This window comes from Strongylocentrotus purpuratus, unplaced genomic scaffold (genome assembly GCF_000002235.5).
Source record: "Strongylocentrotus purpuratus isolate Spur 01 unplaced genomic scaffold, Spur_5.0 spur5_scaffold_1, whole genome shotgun sequence".
In the NCBI taxonomy this organism is placed as follows: domain Eukaryota; kingdom Metazoa; phylum Echinodermata; class Echinoidea; order Camarodonta; family Strongylocentrotidae; genus Strongylocentrotus; species Strongylocentrotus purpuratus.
The window spans coordinates 48,711,889-48,731,479 of NW_022145594.1; the positions used below are offsets into that span (position 1 = coordinate 48,711,889).

A 19,591-nucleotide genomic window follows, 5' to 3' on the forward strand; every position below is an offset into this window, starting at 1 on the left:
AAGGTTTGGCGAAACAAAAGGAGGTTTGAGCTCAAACCTTGCTTTGTGAATTCGGGCCAGAACGTTTGTTGCTCGTATTTGTCGCGGATTTACATCGTACACGGCGGAAGTTCATCCGTTCTAAAAGTTTTGTGCAGCTCAAAACTTTTTGCGCGGATGAAATCACAGTGGACGGATGCTCGATGGATAAAGCGTATGAAACACGTATGCAATGAGTACACAACGGATGCATAGCGTTTTTCCAACGGATGGCAAGATTTGTTTACCCATTACATCCTCTTTGCATTCGTAAATGCAGTGGGACCGGGCCATAAGGAGCTTTCATCTTTTTCTTTTCTTTTTCTTCTGTCCGTGTTGGGGTCCCCGCGTGAGGGGAATTTCAGTCCCCAGAGCGCTCCCAGGCAACCTATAGTGTGTGTGTGTGTCTGTGTCTGTGTGTATGTGTGTATTGGTTTTTTTACAGACGTGTATCAATCAGATATGACTATTTAGTGCATAGGCACCGAATTAGGTTTCAGGTCATGACCTTTTCATTTCGCTTCCTGAAAGAATCGGAAAGTGAACCGGAACTTCAAAAAAGATCCATGCCAATGGCATCCTGTAATGAAACACAACATAAATAAACACAATACGTTGATAAGCACGATGCCATCATGCTAGGTCTCACTAACAAAAGATATAATCTCACATTTTACCTTGAGGCAGTCAACCCAGTTGGCCACGATGGGAGGAAAGCGATTTGAAGACATTGTCCGAATATTGATCTATGTTCAACTATTCCTAGCTTCAGTTTGCGGTAAGAAGTTATTTTCTATGCTTTTTTCTTTGTTTAAAGGGTAAATTATCATACAAGCTTTTACTGTGGGTACATGAGATCATCCGACATTTTAATAAAATATTGGCTGAACAAGCTATTAGAAAAAACACAATCCAAGGTATCACATCACAATATTAAGCTTAAAGAAATACGTACCAAAAGAAATTGGGCGGATAGAGCATTTACGTCATCAGCTCCTTCTTTGTAGAATAAGTTACCTTTCTCTATTCAGACGGCAACAGTCTTTCTACTTTCAAAACTGGGCTTAAAACTCACCTGATGCTCTATGCATATTATTAAATTGTAATATTCTTTTTATACAATACATGCAAAGCAAATAATCACACTGTGCCACATTGTATGTACCATGGCACCATGAAGTTGTGTGATCTTATGTGAGTTTACATTTAATATTTCTTTAATCTTTAATATGTTGAACATCAATTTAAACTAGACTTTAATTCGTCACTTTGACGAATTAGGTGATACGTAGCTATTTTTGTATCATGAAAGTGTGCTGATGATGATCTAATGATAATATTCATTAATACGATAATGACGATATTTGATTTGATTTGATTTGATTTGATTTATTGGTTTCTGCATCTTTTTTTTTTTAAATCATACATTTTCATTAACATAATATGGTTTGATACAATATTTTAAGTGTATATAATTTTTAACAGATAATAAACGAATTTAAGCAGATATATTGAATGCATACTTTTTTGGTTTTTAATGACGATGACCATGATTAAAAGTGGTATAGCGCCCCCTTCAGATATTCGATAGAGAATTGTTATATGATTAAACTATTAATTTACTAAACAAGCTCAAAATTTCGCCTGATTGCAGAGCCTACCAATCATTGAACTGATATTTCGACGCACTACATACGCAACATAATGAACAAGTCTAGACCGGAATGTAGTATCAATCACCTCCCATAGGCATAACACGCATATTAAGCGAAAATCTGACATATGTCGCCTTTAATCGCAATTTTCACCATAATGACGTCATCAAAATGAACAAATATTGACAATAATCTTGTGAAAAATTGTCTCAGCTACAACATATCAAAATTTAGAAGAAAATGGATCAATATTTGCAGAGATACATTAATTTTCCGTAAATATGCTGACGTCATAATATGCTAATTCGTATTTTGAGTTCCAAGGTCAATATGATTATGTCAAAATATACTTAATGGCCAAATGAGACATGAAATCATATCTCCGAATTATACTCTATCTAAATATAAAAACAAAATGAGGGTTCCTTTCCAACAAAAGAGCTATAATGGATTTTGTATAGGCATGTTTTTGCCAATATGTGCTATGTATTACAAAACTCGCGCATACGCCTTGAACAGACGCTCATTCCGTTATTAATAGTGATAAAGAGGTAAACATTGTATCAAATCGTTCGGACAAATATGAGGAATATCTTGTCCAAAAAGAATGACTGGTAATTATTTTGCGTTTGGCTGTGACGGACGAAAACGCGCGAAAATGCGCGTTTGCGCGATTTTTAAAAAAATGCTTATAATGGCATGAAACGTATGCAAAATTAATTTGAGATAATTCGGAGCAATTAAAATATTTGCGCGCGCATTGACGCGTGGATGTACGCGCATGCGCGTTTTTTTAAAACTGATATTGATTGGACGGATATTGACCTTGAGCATAATAAATATGAATGAGGAAAGACTTTCTGTTATGAAGATATGATCATGAGTTGATTTTCACAAAATGGCGCCTAGATGACGTCACGATAATCTCGAGTCTCTGAAAAGTCACGCAGTTCTAAGTTAGACTAATATCTATCATCATGGAAAGTTTCATGATAATAGCTTTATTCATTCTTGAGATATCTTGCGAACAAATTCGAGGAAGAATAATAATAAAAAAAAAATAATAATAATAATAATAATAAAGAAAAATCTTGACGAAATCAAAAGGTGATACGTCTACGTACGTATCACCTAATTATTTGTTTGCGCCTTGAGATGGATATGTTGCGCTTTATAAATAGTGTTATCATTATTAGGTGATACGTAACGAAGTCTACGTATCACCTATTGATTTCGTCAAGATTTTTATTTATTATTTATTATTTATTCTTCCTCGAATTTGTTCGCAGGATATTTCAAGACTGAACAAAGCCATTATCATGAAACTTGCCATGATGATATATCTTAGTCTAACTTAGAACTGCGTGACTTGTCATAGACTCAACGTCATCGTGACGTCATCCAGGCGCCATTTTGTGAAAATCAACTTATGATCATATCTTCATAACGGAAAGTTCTTTCTCATTCATAATTATCATGATTAAGATCAATATACGTCCGGTCAATTTTGGGTCAATAAACGTGCGCAAATGCGCGCGTACGCGTTTGTCCGCGCGTTTACGTGCGCGCAAAAATTTAAAATGCTCCAAATCATCCCAAATATTTTTTTGCATACTTTTCAGGCCATTTGGAGCATTTGACGAAAAAAATCATGCATACGCGCATGCGCGCGCGTTTTTTGCGCGTACTAGCATTTTGCAACGTAGAATCGCGGAATTGTCTCTGTTTTCATATTTGGCACATTTTTCAAAGCATTTTGATAACTTGTTCACCTTTTCATAACGCAATGGGCGTCCGTCAAAGTTGACAGCGCGCGCGGGCCTGCGTTATCTTTACCCACAATACATGGGCAAAAACATGCCTAGACAAAATTCATTGTAACTCTTCAGAATAGATAGAAACTCCCTATATTCTTTCATATTTGAATCGATTATGAGTTGGAAATATGATTTCATGTCTCATTAGACCCTTAATTAACTCATGACGTCATCATAATGGCCTCCAAACTCAAAATTTAAATTTGCATATTATGACGTCAGCATATTTTTGGAAAATTGATTGTATCTCTGTAGATATTAATCGTCTTTCTTCCACATTTTAATATGTTCTAGCCAAGACAATTTTCTACAAACGCAATTTCACAATTGTTCATTTAGACAAAGGCATCGTGGCGTATTTTTTCGATTAAAGGAGGCATGTAAATTTTTCACATTTTGCGTGTATTCTCTATGGGACATGACTTTTTCTCAAAACTGGATTCTACATTCCTGTCTTTCGTGAGCAATATCTCCGTTGTTTTAACTTTGTTTTCGCTGAGCTTCAAGTATGTTATAGCTGAGACAATAAGCTATCACAAATGTGGCATTTATTTTTCGATCAGATGCCGGGATCATGCTCATATTTCACTTGCAAAGTAGGATTTGAGAATTCTATTTCCCGTTTACGTGTAATCGCTATGTGAAATGTTTTGGTATATCGGTAACGCATTTGACTTCCAACCTCGAGATCACTGGTTCGAGTCCGGGTGTCTCCAACAATTTTTTTCTTCACTCTTTTTTTATTTTTGACCTTTCAATGTACCATCTCTTTCGATTATTAAAACTTGTAGAATCGCAAATAATGTAATAAACAACCCTATTTACTTCATTATTACCCTATTTTCACCTAATCCATTACATTTTGCGTGTAATCCCTATATGGGAGATGACTTTTTCTCAAATCTGGATTCTACATTCCTGTCTTTTGCGAGCAATATCGCCGTTATTCCTGCTTGGATTTTGTTGATTTTTGAGTATGTAGTAGCTGATACTATATGCTATCTGATCACCTACATTTTTTTCAATAAGATGTCAGGATTACGCTCATGATCATGATCATCATCATTATCATCATGATCATCATTATCATAATGATGATAATCATTTATCAATTACATTTTCATTTCTTTGAATAAGATAAAATCGTAAAATTGTGTTCTTCATGATGTAAATTAGAGTCAAAGGTGTAACTGGTTTACTGTACAGGGTCAACGGTCATATATTGTTTCAATCTATCTTCCCTAGATCCATGATGATCAAGGGGACACAATTTAAACTTGACATATAGATAGATCATAATGGGAGAAGCATTTTATAAAATAATATTTCGTGTAATACATTATTCGTTATGTAAGCCATTATCATACGTATCACCTAAATCGTCAAAGTGACGAATTAAAGTCTAGTTATTATTATTATTATTATCTCATTAAATTAAATGTTCATGGGGAAGAAAGCACACCAGAAGATGATGATGATGGTGGTGATGATGATGGTATCCGCCTCTGCGATACCATGGGGCTTTCTCTACAATGTTTGTTTTGATTATTGAACCTTATTATAAATTTTTTTTTTTTTTTTTTGCTGCTGGGAACCTCTTCTATTTCGTTTGGCCCTACTGATTTAGGCCACGTATTTGCACACTTTGCATGCATGTAGTATTTTTCGGCATTTATGTAACCTGAAAAAGCATAAATCGTTTATGGTTTAATAGTTCGCAATTCCTAGTTACCAACAAATAACTTAAGTTTACGCAAAGGTAAACGAAAAACATTAACCCACGAGTAAACACAACTTTAGTATAATAAATGCATGAAGAGAAAGGCGGATTAATCGCACATTTCATATGATGAATGATCTTAACATTCTTGAGTACGTAGATCGTGTGTGTGCGCGCGCGTGTGTGTGTGCGTGTGTGAGGGTGTGTAAGGTAGGTGCGGGTGCGCGCGCGCGTGAGTGTGTGTGTGTGTGGGGGGGGGGGGGTGTAAGGTATGTGTATGTGCGCGTGTCTGCGGGTCTTTGGGGGAGTTTCAAAAAGAACTGTTGGAATTTAGGTAAAGTTTTCATGAACTTTTAACACTGGACTGTCGTGGCTTTTGTAGCCTCGTTTAAATGATTTTTTTTTTTTTTTTTTTAATAGATTGTTTCTATTTGTCTGTCGCTCCAATTTGGGGTATTCTGAGGAGGCTAGGAACAGTGTGTGGTGGAAGTTTGGTCGGGTAGTGTGTGTGTGTCGCATGGTGGGGATGGGGGGGGGGGGTGGTAGTAGTGTGTTCGGTTGGATGGGGTTATATGTTACAACTGATTTCATTTTTGTTTTCATCAATTGTACAATTTATGTAATGGAAATGTTTTTAATTCATGTCAAGGAAAAAAAACTGTATTTTATTTCTTTAAAAAAATATTGAAAAATATTGAAGAGAAAAAAATGATGCCGTTCAAGTGTGATTTCAGGTATGTGATCCAACATAATATGTGTGTTATTTCTTACCACACCAAGACTGTACAAACCGTTCTATTAGATATGATTCTGATTAGACATTGACACATATCTATGTATGAACACGCCATGACATCGAAACTGGTATGCGGAACTTCCTCGACATACATGGTCCTATATCTTCTCCGGAGGAGATAAGTTTGTTTATGAATGTGTCTATTTTATATCCTTCCTAGTTGGCTCATCGCCATGCATGCCTGAAAGTGATCGTTTGGGGCGCTACACGGTCATAGGCGGTAGCGGTAACACCTCGTCGGCGGGTGTTCCTAGTGGGTCTAGGGTACAAGTCTTAGTAAGCTGCAATGTGGGTGCTATTGAACAACAATCTGTGATGTCACAATGCTCTAATGGAACATGGATTCCACCATGGCCTCGATGTGGTAAACAACTTGCTTTATTTGTTTCTTTTACCTAAAAAAAGGGGGAGGGGCACAGGAGGACAGAGCGATAACTTTCTTACATAATTTCTTAGTTACAGGAATATAAAATCAAGAACCCAATATGAAAATTATCAAAGGTCTGTTGTAAAATTTACTATAAGTGATACTAAAAAGTGGAATCAATGGAATAGGAAGATTTTCATAGATATCTAATTGCTTTAAAAATTGCCACTAAAAACAAAGATAAAGTATCCCATTAGCTGTACTGCGAGTATATCTTTCGTGAAATATTGTAAGCAATCATATTGAGTTGCAATCCTCAAATTTCAAGAACAAAAAAGAAGAAGAGGGGAATGAAAAGAATTGAGAGCAAAACTGTCATGGCGCTTCGACTAATATTGATATTGTGTCTATTCTGTGGCGTTTTGCTCCAGAGAAACCTTGTTCGGTACCAATCAATAGAGGAGAGGTTCTACAGTTTGTGAATGGTGATGTGACGAGACCGATAACTAGCTACTATACCCCTTCCACCTTACCCGATGGCACACAGCTAGTTGCTACATGTAGATCCCCTGACAATTATAGATTGATTGGTGATCAAAGACGAACTTGTGAAGGAGGACAGTGGACCGGGGAAGAACCACAATGCCGCCGTGAGTATTAAAGCATTTCAACCGAAGGTTTTGAGCAAAATAATAAGGAAAGGATAAAAGGATAGAACAAAAATCGCCTCTTTGATTCTTTGGTTTATATACTAGATTTCAGCAAAGCAAACCATCGCTCTGACAATGTCCGTTCGCCATATGCACCTTTAACCAAAACAAATAGGGGAGGGGAAGAGAAAGAATTTAAATCAAAATGTTCATGGCCCTTCGACTATTAATATCGTGTTTATTCTTTGGCGTTTTGATCCAGGGAAACCAACTTGTTCGGTACCAAGGAACAGAGGAGAGGTTCTACAGTTCGTGAATGGTGATGCGACGAGGTCAACATCTAGCTACTATGCCCCTCCCACCTTACCCCATGGCACCCAGCTGGTTGCTAGATGTAGAGACCCTGGAAAGCATAGATTGGTTGGTGATCAAAGACGAACTTGTCAAGGAGGACAGTGGACCGGGGAAGAACCAATATGCCGTGAGTATCAAAGCTGAGTGAGGTAGGGAGAGAGAGATAAAGAGACTGAGTGAATGAGTATGTAGGGAAAAGAGAGAGAATGAGAAAGAGAGAGATAGAGGGGGAGGGAAGGAGTGAGATAGAGGAAGAAATGGGCATCCAGGATCAACTGGTTCCAACTCGAAGGCCCGTATTCTACTAACCCTTAAACCTGATTCTGAGATTCAGGTATAGAGATATGATATGAGGCAGCAGACTTGCGATTGATCCAAACCAATGCCAACTCTTTATAAGATGGGGCCCAGGTCCAACAATCGAAGCTAGACTTATGTCTAAGTTTCCCTTTTATGTGATTTTGGATCTAGGGCCGGATTTAACTGAATAACTACGGAACATTTTGATTACTGTTTTCCTTTACCTGTAACCCTTTACGCATTTATGTTGCACGTGAATGAGAATTGATTGGTTAATCAATTTATAATCAATGATTCGATGTTGTTTCTTCATAGAACGTGTTCAAACACAAGTCATATTCTTCGAACGGCAAGACAACCGATGGCGTGAGGTAGCAAGTAATGGGACAGTCGTGGTGTACGTACATCGTGAAAATCCCAGGCCTCTTAATGTAGTCTGCAGAGACACCAGTGGAATGTTGAGATATACTCGACTGACAACTCCTCTCGTGAATGACGGAGACTTACAGGTAAATTCAATCCCTATAATATTGCTTTCAGGGTAAGCAACATGGTTAATATAAGGGATGGAGATCAGACAGCGAAATACCACCACAAGTGACTTCAGGACAGTATACGAAGGCTACAGACCATTATTCCGACAGCATAATTATGTACTAGACCTACCTGTTCGGTCTCTTGAGATTTCGGTCTATTTGGTGTTCCAAAGTTTAAACAAAGAGGGATTTTTTTTTTAAAGCCAAATACATTTGACCTAATTGTGGTGACTGACATGGTAGGGTGTTCTTTAAAGATTCAGCGCCTTAATTCTTATGACATTAGTATATCTGGGAATCTTTTGAAAAATGTCAGTTGTCATTTCTCTCTCTATTCTCTTTCAGCATTGGCATGGGCGAAACTATCATGGAAAACGGTTGGATCCTATCTCTACTGATTTCTCTGGCATGTATACATGCAATGGGTCGTCATCATTTCACAGCGTACATGTGCTGTTTAAAGGTATGCTATCCTTTTAACATTATTTCCCCCCACGATCTTTATTCGATTCCATTTAGCATAAATTATATTTCACTGCAATATGTGAATTATAAAAAATGAATTTTCCACAACAGAAATAAGTAAGTGAGTTTTAAGTACCGATGCTTTAGTCACTTAATACATGATTAAATGTTATAATGATAATAATAACATTTAATAATTTGAGCGAATAAAACCAAAAAATAGAAGACACATTTCAATACATTAAAGGTAGGCCTCGCTACTATGTCCCATTTGCATGCCTAAAAAAATGAAGAGGTTAAATTCCAATGGCATTTTAAAGATAATACTGATTTAGAACTTCCTTCAAAACGAAAGGGCTAGAAAATATTTTTTGCGGGAAAATAACGACAATTTGTTGTCAAATCGACATAAGGGATTGCTATCACTAATGTAAAAAGTCTGATTTTCAGACCCCTTGTACCGAATGGTCGTAAGTTTTGTGCTGCGCAAAGATTCAATCAGTTTGATTTTGGCCATTACAAGAAGTGGGTTATTGATGGAGACATTAATGCTGAGTGTACCTGTTACAGCTCATTTTATGTATTTTATTACCAAAAGAAAAAAGAAATCAGTCAGTCACTCAATAGTGTCTGACAGTGAAGTCTATGAAGTAAACGGGTTTCCTTGCATAATGTGAATACTAGGACGTTGCTAACGTTTGAATTTCACAAGTAGGACATACATGACATATGCATGAGACCTGCTATGTTCTACAGAATTTGATGTTGGCTGCAAAAGGGACATATTATCTTTAGCTGAGAGTTTTAAAAATAAGATACAGAATCAAATCTATATATATTATGCGCGCGCTCACGCACACGCACACAAACACACACACATACCCACACAAAATGAAAACAAATGCTAAAATGCTGGTGACGCACATGTAGATGTACGTGGGGCAGATGTGTATGAACACAGGTAGGGGCACGTTAGTCTGCATAGACTCCGTCTAACGTTTTGTCATAATCACGAAGAAGAATTGAGCCTCGAATAAAATGAAGACTGTGTCCATGAAGGTATCATTGTTATATTATCAAAATAATGCACAGGTTTGAGTGGGTCGGTATGAATTGTGTGCATAAGATACCTTTGAATGGTTTAAGACAGAACTCAAAGGTACCCCGTGCACACAATTCCACGACCCAATAAACCTGTGCATCACCTGTTTTAAGAAATGGGGCAATTTTTTTTTTTTTTTTTTACAGATTTACCTGTTGCACGGCAAAATCTTGCTTCCAGTAATTACCGGAAAGCATGATTTTATAATTTGCATAAATTGACTGTTGTTAGTGCGATGAATGAAAACCAATGTAATTGGTTAGGTGTTAAATGGGTACCCGGTAGGATGCGAAAGCCAATGTGGTATGCTTAGCAATTTGAGCCTAGTAGCTCTTGATGGAATGCTCCACAGGGAGTGGAGAAAGTGCATAAATTGTGTGAGGGCAAGCCAACATCCGATGGCCGGGGTAATAATGTAAAGCGCTTAGAAACACAGACATTCCCGACGTACTAAGCGCCTGCACTATATTAGCAAAAATATCATTATTATTATTATTAAATGAAATGACTAATTACCTGAACATGAAAGTAAAATTTAAAAAGGCATATCGGTGGTATCGATTCCCGATATCGCGTGCAGCAGGTAAAAACAATCTACACGGTAACTTACAAATCAGATTGCAGGGATTCTTCTACCCATTTTATAAATTTTGTTGTTAAAAGTGTATGAGCGCATTATTGATAATTTTTATATGAACGCGTCAATGATAATAACATACATATCTAAATGTATGAATAATAAAACAAAATTCAACTATATCACTGCACTGGAATAATTAGCTTAAAGAAGCTAGGCGGAGAAATTTCACATAATCACTCAAAATGGGCAAATTACACGTGTCCGGATAGCGTAGACCAATTTGAACACACCCATTCTGGTCTAAAGTCTTGTGAAAATAAATGAAACGCGGTAAGAAGCTTTTTCCAAGAACCTCCTCAAACTTCTATTCCTGGCTTGAACAGTTTGTTCGCGGAGTAGGCCGATTATGACGCCACTGGTTGGGCACGATCGCAATTATAGGCCTCAAGCTCGCCTCTCGCACAGCTCGCGTGCGGTATTTTGCATATGCATATACGTAAACATTATCCAGACTTTGCATGCTTCATATCCTGACAAGAAAGTGGAATAAAAATCTCTAGAAATCATGTAATTACATATAATATTAAGCAAATTTAGGTTATATAATACGAGGGGTGAATCGTGCAATTCGATTTGTCCAAATACCCTTCCGTTCTGTGTAATTTGCTGAGATGTTTTGCATTTGTTCGGTCATCATGCCTTGCCCTTGGCGTGATAGTGATTGCTGTTGATTATATACGGAGACCATATGATGAGTGAATCGCGAGCTTCCCTCATGTTTATGTCCTGCAGCTGCAGTTCTATTTATGAATGGTGCATATTTGTAATCGATTTTCGCCAAATATAACCTCACATCTGATCGTCTTTGTTTTGTTATCCGTGAAATTTGCTAAAGAGCCCTACACATCCCGACAAATTCGAAAATGTCTCGCCCAGTCACCCCAGTGACGATTAAGGTGCATGACAGATCGATCGCCAGTTGAGCGGGGTCTGGGGAGCTGAGCGGCAGCTGGCAGCTCAGCCAGCTCGCGCATATATACTAACACTGGACTTGCACCAGCATCGACGCCGTCTTCTCCGAATTGTTCTCTTTTTTACATCTCTCCTACACCCCCATCATCATCATCGTCACTATCAGTACCACTGTCACTAGTTGTGGAGCTGTGCTCATCAACTTCGAATTCTAAATCGAGTAAAACCTCTTCTTCGAGCTCGGACATTTTGATCAGATATTTAGCGTTCGAGTGGCGTTTGTATACGTATAATGCATGCAGGCGAGAGTTGTGTGAGAGCTCTTGGGAGCGCTCTCGCGCTCATGTGCCCAACCTCCTACGTCACAAATCGTACGTCACAATAGCAGGCCGATCGAGGGCGGAATAATCGGGTAGTAATTTCACCACTTTTAATAGCAGATAAGTCAATTCTGTAACAATTTTTGATAACTAAATATGAACCATTAGAAAGATTGTAACATTAACTTTGCAATGATACCAACATTTTTAAGGTTAAAAGCCTTTTGAAAACTTCGCTCTGCTTCTTTAAAGGCTGAAACAACCCTTAAGAGACTTATATTGAGTAAAATGATTTTACTTCTCTTCACCGTGATAAAGCTGCTGAATGCGAAGTCCCTGCGGCTCCAGAGCATGGGAGGTTACTAAATGGTTCCAGACAGCAGCCTCGAGATATCTTTCCATCTGGAACTTCGGTTTCATTCGAATGCGAAGATGACTACCGCTTGGTGGGATCTAGGAGAATTACATGTGAGAAGGGTCAATGGTCGGATGATCCACCCGTATGTACAGGTATGGTGGGGAGACTTATGTCCGTGCACCTAACATTTCAATTGACAGGAACCCCTCCCTTAATCTATCCGCACTTCCAACTCAATTGACTGTTTTAAAAAGAACTTAAAGACATACCTCTTCAACAATTGATGGTTTACTACTATATTTTTCCTTATTCTGTTCATTGTCACTGTCATTAATTTGTCATGAAAAGCGCATTGAGCAATGTTTTATTGAATTTGCACTATATAAATGCCAATTGGATAAATGTATGTTTATTAACAAATTCAAGATAGGCAAACTATTTTCCTCATTGAACCAAATCAAATGGACATTATCACTAATACATTTGTATGATACCAACGGGAGATCAATGCGAAAATAGTAACGACTTTAACTGATCTCATTTTATTCGTTCATTTGTATTGCGTGGTAAATTAATGTATTCGTTTATTATTTTTTTTTTCTTAAAATCAATTTTTGATATCTACATCTACAAGTATATATATACTTTTTTTTTTCCTTCCTATTATTAAATCTTAAATCATTATCTATATAACTTAACCTAGGCCCACAGGGCCATTGTGGTATGCAGGTTTTGTAACTGACAATGATATACCATGTCAAACTTTTTCTTTCATAATTTGTATACTTCCCATTTAAGATTTAAATGAAACATCGTCAATTTGCACGTCTAGTCAGGGGCGGATCCAGCCAGCGGCAAGGGGTGGGGAAAAGAATGGGCCCAATTCGTGAGAAAATAGTAAGTGGCGAATCAGCCAGCCGGAGATTAAGCGGGGGGGGGGGGGGAGGGTAGTGAGCACTATTTTATTTTAAGCTAGACAAAAAGAAAATTAACAGTACCATTTTTCCCCCTTTTTTTCTTTTCTGGCCAGGGGAGGGGGACCAGGCCCCCTCCCCTGGATCCGCCCCTGTCTAGCAGTCACATATATTCCTACGGTAGAGTCTTTCAAAATCAACCTTAAAACACACATTTTTCAGTTTGCTTTTAGTTGATCTAATTTTTTTTTGGGGGGGTGTTATATTGTTTATAAGTATGTTTATGTGTTTTTATGTTTTGCAATTGTGCGCCTTGATAATTTAATTTTTTAAGTGGATTTGCGCCTCATAAATCCTATATATCATCATATTACTGAATTATTATAATTCTACTTCTAATTCTCCTTCCACTTCTCCTTCCCCTTCTCGTTCTCCTTCTGCCTCTCCTTCTTCTTCTCATTCTATTTCTCATTATAATTCTCCTTCTCTTTATACTTTTACTTCTACTTCTCGTTCTCCTTTTACTTCTTTCTCCTCATTTTACTTCTTCTTCTCCTTATAATTCTCCTTCTCATTCTACTTCACCTTCTACTTCTACATCTACATCTACGGGTGCGGCTAATGCTACTCCTACTTCTACTCCTACTTCTACTTCTCCTTCTGCATCTACATCTACGGCTACTGCTACTTCTACTCCTACTTCTCCTTCTGCATCTACATCTACGGCTACTTCTCCTTCTACTCCTACTTCTACTTTTCCTTGTACTACTCCTTCTACATCTTCTTCTCCTTCTCCCTCTCCTTCTGCTTCTCTTTCTCTTTCTACTTCTACTTATACCTCTACTTCTCACCCTCCTTCTCATTCTACTTCTCCTTCTACTTCTACTTTTACTTCTACATCTACATATATGGCTACGGCTACTTTTACTTCTACTTCTCCATCTTATTCTCATTCCACTTCTACTTCTACTTTTACTTCTACTCCAAATCCTACTCCTACTTTCCTACTCTCTTACTTCTATTACTACTCCTATTCCTACTATCTTTCCTACCCTTACTCCTACTTCCACTTATACTTTGACATCTCCTTTTCCTTCTTCTTCTTAGTTTCCACCTCGTTCTCCTTTTCCTCCTCCTTCTCCTTCATCCACCTGTTACTTTTACCTTTCTTCTACTTCTTGTTCAATATTCATAATTTTTTTCAGAGAAAATTGCTCCTCTAATCTTGATATTTTTGTCTACTTTTGGTCATTCTGCAGAGCTTGATATTCGTCTCTTCGGTGGAAGTGGTAACTATGAGGGTCGAGTAGAGGTCAGGGTCAATGGTCGATGGGGTACAGTCTGTAATGAAACATGGGACATGGACGATGCTACAGTGGTATGTCGGGAGCTCGGTAACCGAACAGCTATCAAGTACGATGTGATGTATGGTGAAGGGGAAGGACCTATCTTGTATACGAACTCCATGTGTACGGGTGAAGAAGAACGTCTGCAAGATTGTCCTAATGAGGAACCTACGGTGGATGTATGCAAGCATACGCATGATGCAGGGGTACAATGCAGTTTCAAAGGTGAGCACATAATAGGTTATACAATGACGTTTCCAGCACAGAATGGCGCCAACAAGGCACCCAACCCCGTTTAAAGTATCAACCTACAGTAGGCATACCTGTCCCCCCCCCCACCCACCCCGCTCCGGTCGATTGGAGGAAAGTCCAGTCTTTGATTATCTTGATACGGCGCTGCCGTAAGCAGATGCTGCAACCATGTATTATCAAAAACATTAAAGGAATAGTTGAGTTCTTGTTTCAGACCGCAGAAGCCTTCACAGTGCATGGTTATTGCTCTTATTCTTATTAATGATATTTTTAGTGCCCATGTAGGACCTATAATTGCTATGAAGGTAATTTTTAGACCCTACAATGTGTGAAATTGAGCAAATACGATAAAACCAATTCATCTCCACTTTAAAAAAATACGGTAACCGTTAATTCATTAATTAATTGATAATAACAATACACGGGCCGGCTGGTTGTGCGTATTATGGGCTACCGTGTACTCCCCCTATTATCCTACTTCTCGGGAGTCATCTTGTTCATTGGGTTCCATTTTATCAGAGAAAGGATGTTCCAAAGAAAAGAAACCTTTCTTCCCCTTATTTGAAGATAAGTAAAAATATCAGTTTTTCGTGTTTTGCACACTTTCTTAGGGTCTGTGAATTATGCGCCTACCATTTTACCCTGTTTCTCAGTAGATATTAATCTAATTTCCACCAATTTAATACAAAAGCTATGTAAATCATACACAAATAGGTAAACAATCTTATTTTAATTTATTTGATTGTTTTCATATGATATGATTTCATATATCATTTGCATATGATTTAATATGCAAATTTATGTCTCAAAACCTGTAAAATCACCTGAAAGCTGTATTTTGTCAGCTATTATCACGAAATAAGTTTTCTAACCCCCTAAAAAAAAATCTGCAACAACACTCCACTATCCATTTAACGGTCTTAATGCAGGCAGCCATTTAATTATGGTCATCTATTGGTATTGGACTATTTATTCCAAGACTATTATTTTCAGATGACGAATCACGAAGAGTTGTCAACACACATCTAGCCTTATGCATACATAACATCAACAGTGTATTTCGTCGTAGTTTGTGCCGAATGAAACCCATTAAATATAATTATGTCGACTGGTTCGGCACAACATCAACATTTTTTTTTTTGGAAACTGGAAAAGTTGTTCTGGTTAAAGATAAACTTGAGTTCTGGTAATGCGATTGCATTGTGAAAGAAAAGGTGTGGAATGGATCAGAAAAGTTGATCATATAGCATGTAAGTAATAATGTGTAATGCAAGGTTCTGGAGTCATCAAAATCATCATAAATTTGGCAGAGTCTTGGTAAAGTAACAATCACTTACACAGAAAGATGTATATGGGACAACACACATGGTGTCGGGGCTAGTACTACCCTGATTTCCTTATCTTTCTATGCTCATTACTCAGCCAGTATACATTTTCTTCCAAAATTGTTTGGCACATGACATTTATTTGTAATCTTGAACATTCAGTGTAAGTTTCGTTAGATTCTGTGAGAATTCATTTTCTTTCTTTTACCAGAACTCAAGTTTATCTTTCATATTGCTCCGATTGTCTCATTTTCGCTCGCGTGAACATTGCCAGCACAAACCACTGACCTCTACCTCCTGAACGGATCATCGCCCATTCCATTCACTATACGTTACGTACTATAAAGGCTGTATTGTCTGACCGTTCATGAATATTCATGTTTTTGCTAAACTCGGCAAAATGTTTGCTTTTACTAAATGGAAAAATTACGGTGGGGGGTTGGATGAAATGGACATAATGAAATAGGCAGAAGTGATCTATGATAATTCATGCTTTTTATGTTTCGTGTGCTCGACCTATAATCTTCAAATCGCTTGGTAAAGTCCAAAGTTAGACTTGTTTCACATGTGTATTATAGGCAATGACGAGCTTGCAACCTATTTTGAAAAATTACGGTGGGTGAACTTTCAAAAGTCAATGAGACATGAGGGCTCCAATGAAAGAGCTAGTGATAACGTACGTCCGGGTGGATGTGCTTTTCGTTTAAACAAAAAATGAATTTTTAACGATTTTTAAAAAAAAACGTCCATAGGCTAACATGTTAGGCTGCTGACTCTTATCATGCTCTGACGATAGGGGGCGTTGTGAAATGAGACTAACCGGAGCCATATGAAGATGGAATAAAGGGAAACATCTACTTTAGTATATAGGCCGAAGTTTTTTTGGTCTCAGTCTTCATCTACCATGTTGACAGAATAATTATATTTGATGATTACATTTAATATAAGACAATACTTCACAGTCTATACTTTTTTTCTGTGTGTGTTTTCCAGATGTTGATCTGCGGTTAGTCGGTGGTTCAACGCCAAACGAAGGTCGAGTAGAAGTTTACAAGAAGGGAGTCGCTGGCATGGGTGAATGGGGCAGGATGTGTGCCGGTTCGGAGTGGGACCGAAGAGAAGCTAACGTTGTTTGTCGAACAGTCGGGTATCCGAACGGTGCGGAGGCTTCAAGCGGTAGCGTCGGGAGCGGTAACGGTAGGGTGTTCATCACCGACGTGGAGTGTACCGGTACAGAGAATACTTTCCTCGGCTGTAAAGAAGCGAACTTCGGCAATCTACAAGCTTGTCCAACTGGTGAGGTGGACGCCACCGTTGTTTGCATACAGACTCCCTTGGGTAAGGCTTTGAAGGAAATATGTACAATGCTCGTATTGGCGTCTTTATAGGTAATATGAGTTTCAACCTGTTATACAGAGATATGCAGTATCAGAGGATCTCAGAATAACTTCACGTTCTACAGTGTTACAACATATCAAGCGTCTCAAAAAAAATCCCTAGGATTTTACGACACACGCTCCGGTGCATTGCTTTATTCCAAAACCCGACACTAACCCTAACCCTATGACTTTGACAGGATAAATTCCGGGGCAATTAACGCCAGAGCAAATTTTTGGATCACCATCACAATAGAACGTGTAATATATTATTATTATGTTCATGTCTTATGTTCAATCCATAAATCTCCGAGAGGCGATGATGATTTAGATGTTAAAATGGCCCCGCTTAACGTTTTCATTGTGGGTGGGGTGGGCTAAAATATTTCCGATCAGGTAGAGTCCCGGAAACTGAGGGAGTATGGGCATTTCATTACGGTCAGATTAGCAAATTTTTATACCTTATTCATGACACTGGCAGGTCACTTAAGCTATGGTCACAACACCAAAAAGTAGCCTGCTCGGCGGCTGGGGGGGGGGGGGGAGGGGGGGGGGGGGCGAGTTTTGAACCACTTTCGCCCGGGCACCGCTTGTTTTTAGGGGATTGCTCGGTCGCCGCTGAAGTTTTAGCACGGAGTTAAAATTTGGCCGGCGCCTGCTCACTTTTACTCACCGCCCAAAGTACGCGGGGCACCAAAATACGCTCGGTGCCCGGGCGGTCAGCCCCTGGGCACCGATCTAATCTAATCGGCTTGTAAACTTCAGGGGATTTCTGACTGACCTAAAGGTTTATAATTATGATTGCAGCATGAGCTAAATCCAGGATTTTGTGTAGAATCTGAGACAAAGATACGCAAATCCCTTTAATAGGCGTATATTGAGTGAAATTATGTCCTTCTCTTGACCGTGATAAGGCTGCTGAATGCAAAGTCCCTGCGGCTCAAGAGCACGGGAGGTTATTAGATGGTTCCAGCCAGGAGCCTCGAGAGAGTTTTCTAGCTGGTGCAACGTTTTTTTTCGAATGTGAAGATGATTACCGCTAGGTGGGATATAGGGAAATCACATATGAAAAGGGTCAATGGTCGGATGATCCACCCGTATGTAGAGGTATGATGGGGAGCCTTTCGTCTGCGCACCTAACATTTCATTTGAAAGGAACCCCTCCCTTCATTTCTCCCCACTTTCACCTCAATTGACTGTTTTAAAAAGAACAACGACAACTGAATGTTTATTTCTATATTTTCCCTCATTCTGTCCATTGTCTCCGTCATTAATTTGTGTTGAAAACCGCATTGAGCAATGTTTTATTGGATTTGCGCTATATAAAATCCAATTACATAAATGTATGTTTATTACAAAACTCAAGATAGGCAAATTATTTTCCTCATTGAACGAATTCAAATGACCTTTATCACTAATACATTTACATAATACCAACGTCATATTTATCCCCCCACCCCCCGCACCTTACCATAGATGCTAATTAATGCATGCCGCAGCAATCCATGTGTCCATAGAGGGGGCTGTTTACTTCCCATTTAAGATCTTAAAGGAACATCGTCAATTTGCACGTCTGGTCAGGTGCGGATCCAGGTGGCAGCAATGGGGGAGGGGCAAAGAATGGGCCCAATTCGTGAGAAAATTGTTAGCTGCGAATCAGCCAGCCGGCGAATAATCGGGCGGGGGGGGGGGGGGGGGGGTAGTGAGTACCATTTTATTTTAAACTTTAAAAAAAATAAAACAAATATTAACAGTACCATCTTTTTGTTTAATTTTGTTTTGCCAGGTTAGGGGGACCAGGCCCTCTGACCCCTGGATCCGCCCCTATCTAGCGGTCAGAGATATTCCTACAGAAGAGTCTTTCAAATGCAACCTTAAAACACACATTTTTCAGTTTGCTTTTAGTTCATCTGATTTTTCTTCTTTTTGTGTTATATTGTTTTTGTGTACAAGTATTTTTATGTGTTTTCATGTTTTGCACTTATACGCCTTGAGAATTTAATTTGTAAGTGGATTTGGTGCCTTAGAAAACTTATATATCATTATATTACTGTATGATTATCATTCTACCGCTAATTCTCCTTCTCGTTCTCCTTCTCCTTCTCGGTCTCCTTCTCCTTTTCCTTCTAATTCTACTTCTCCTTATAATTCTCCCTCTCATTATACTTCTACTTCTACTTCATATTTTCCTTCTCCTTCTCCTTCTTCTTCTCAATCTCATTCTACTTCACCTTCTACTTCTACATCTACATCTACGGCTACCGCTACTTCTACTTCTACTTCTACTTCTCCTTCTGCATCTACATCGAGGGCTACTTCTACTTCTACTCCTACTTTTACTTCTTCTTCTACTTCTCCTTCTATTTTT

General features: G+C 38.4%; 1 protein-coding gene across 1 annotated transcript; it reads left to right on the top strand.

Moving 5' to 3' along the window:
- Positions 1–684: 684 nt before the first annotated feature.
- Positions 685–19,014, top strand: LOC588502 (scavenger receptor cysteine-rich type 1 protein M130). Its single transcript, XM_030978876.1, has 9 exons — positions 685–796; positions 6,167–6,370; positions 6,805–7,020; positions 7,993–8,186; positions 8,559–8,676; positions 11,971–12,162; positions 14,184–14,495; positions 16,841–17,185; positions 19,010–19,014. The coding sequence occupies exons 1-9, from the start codon at positions 724–726 to the stop codon at positions 19,012–19,014; spliced, it is 1,659 nt and encodes a 552-aa protein (XP_030834736.1). The 5' UTR covers positions 685–723.
- Positions 19,015–19,591: the final 577 nt, after the last annotated feature.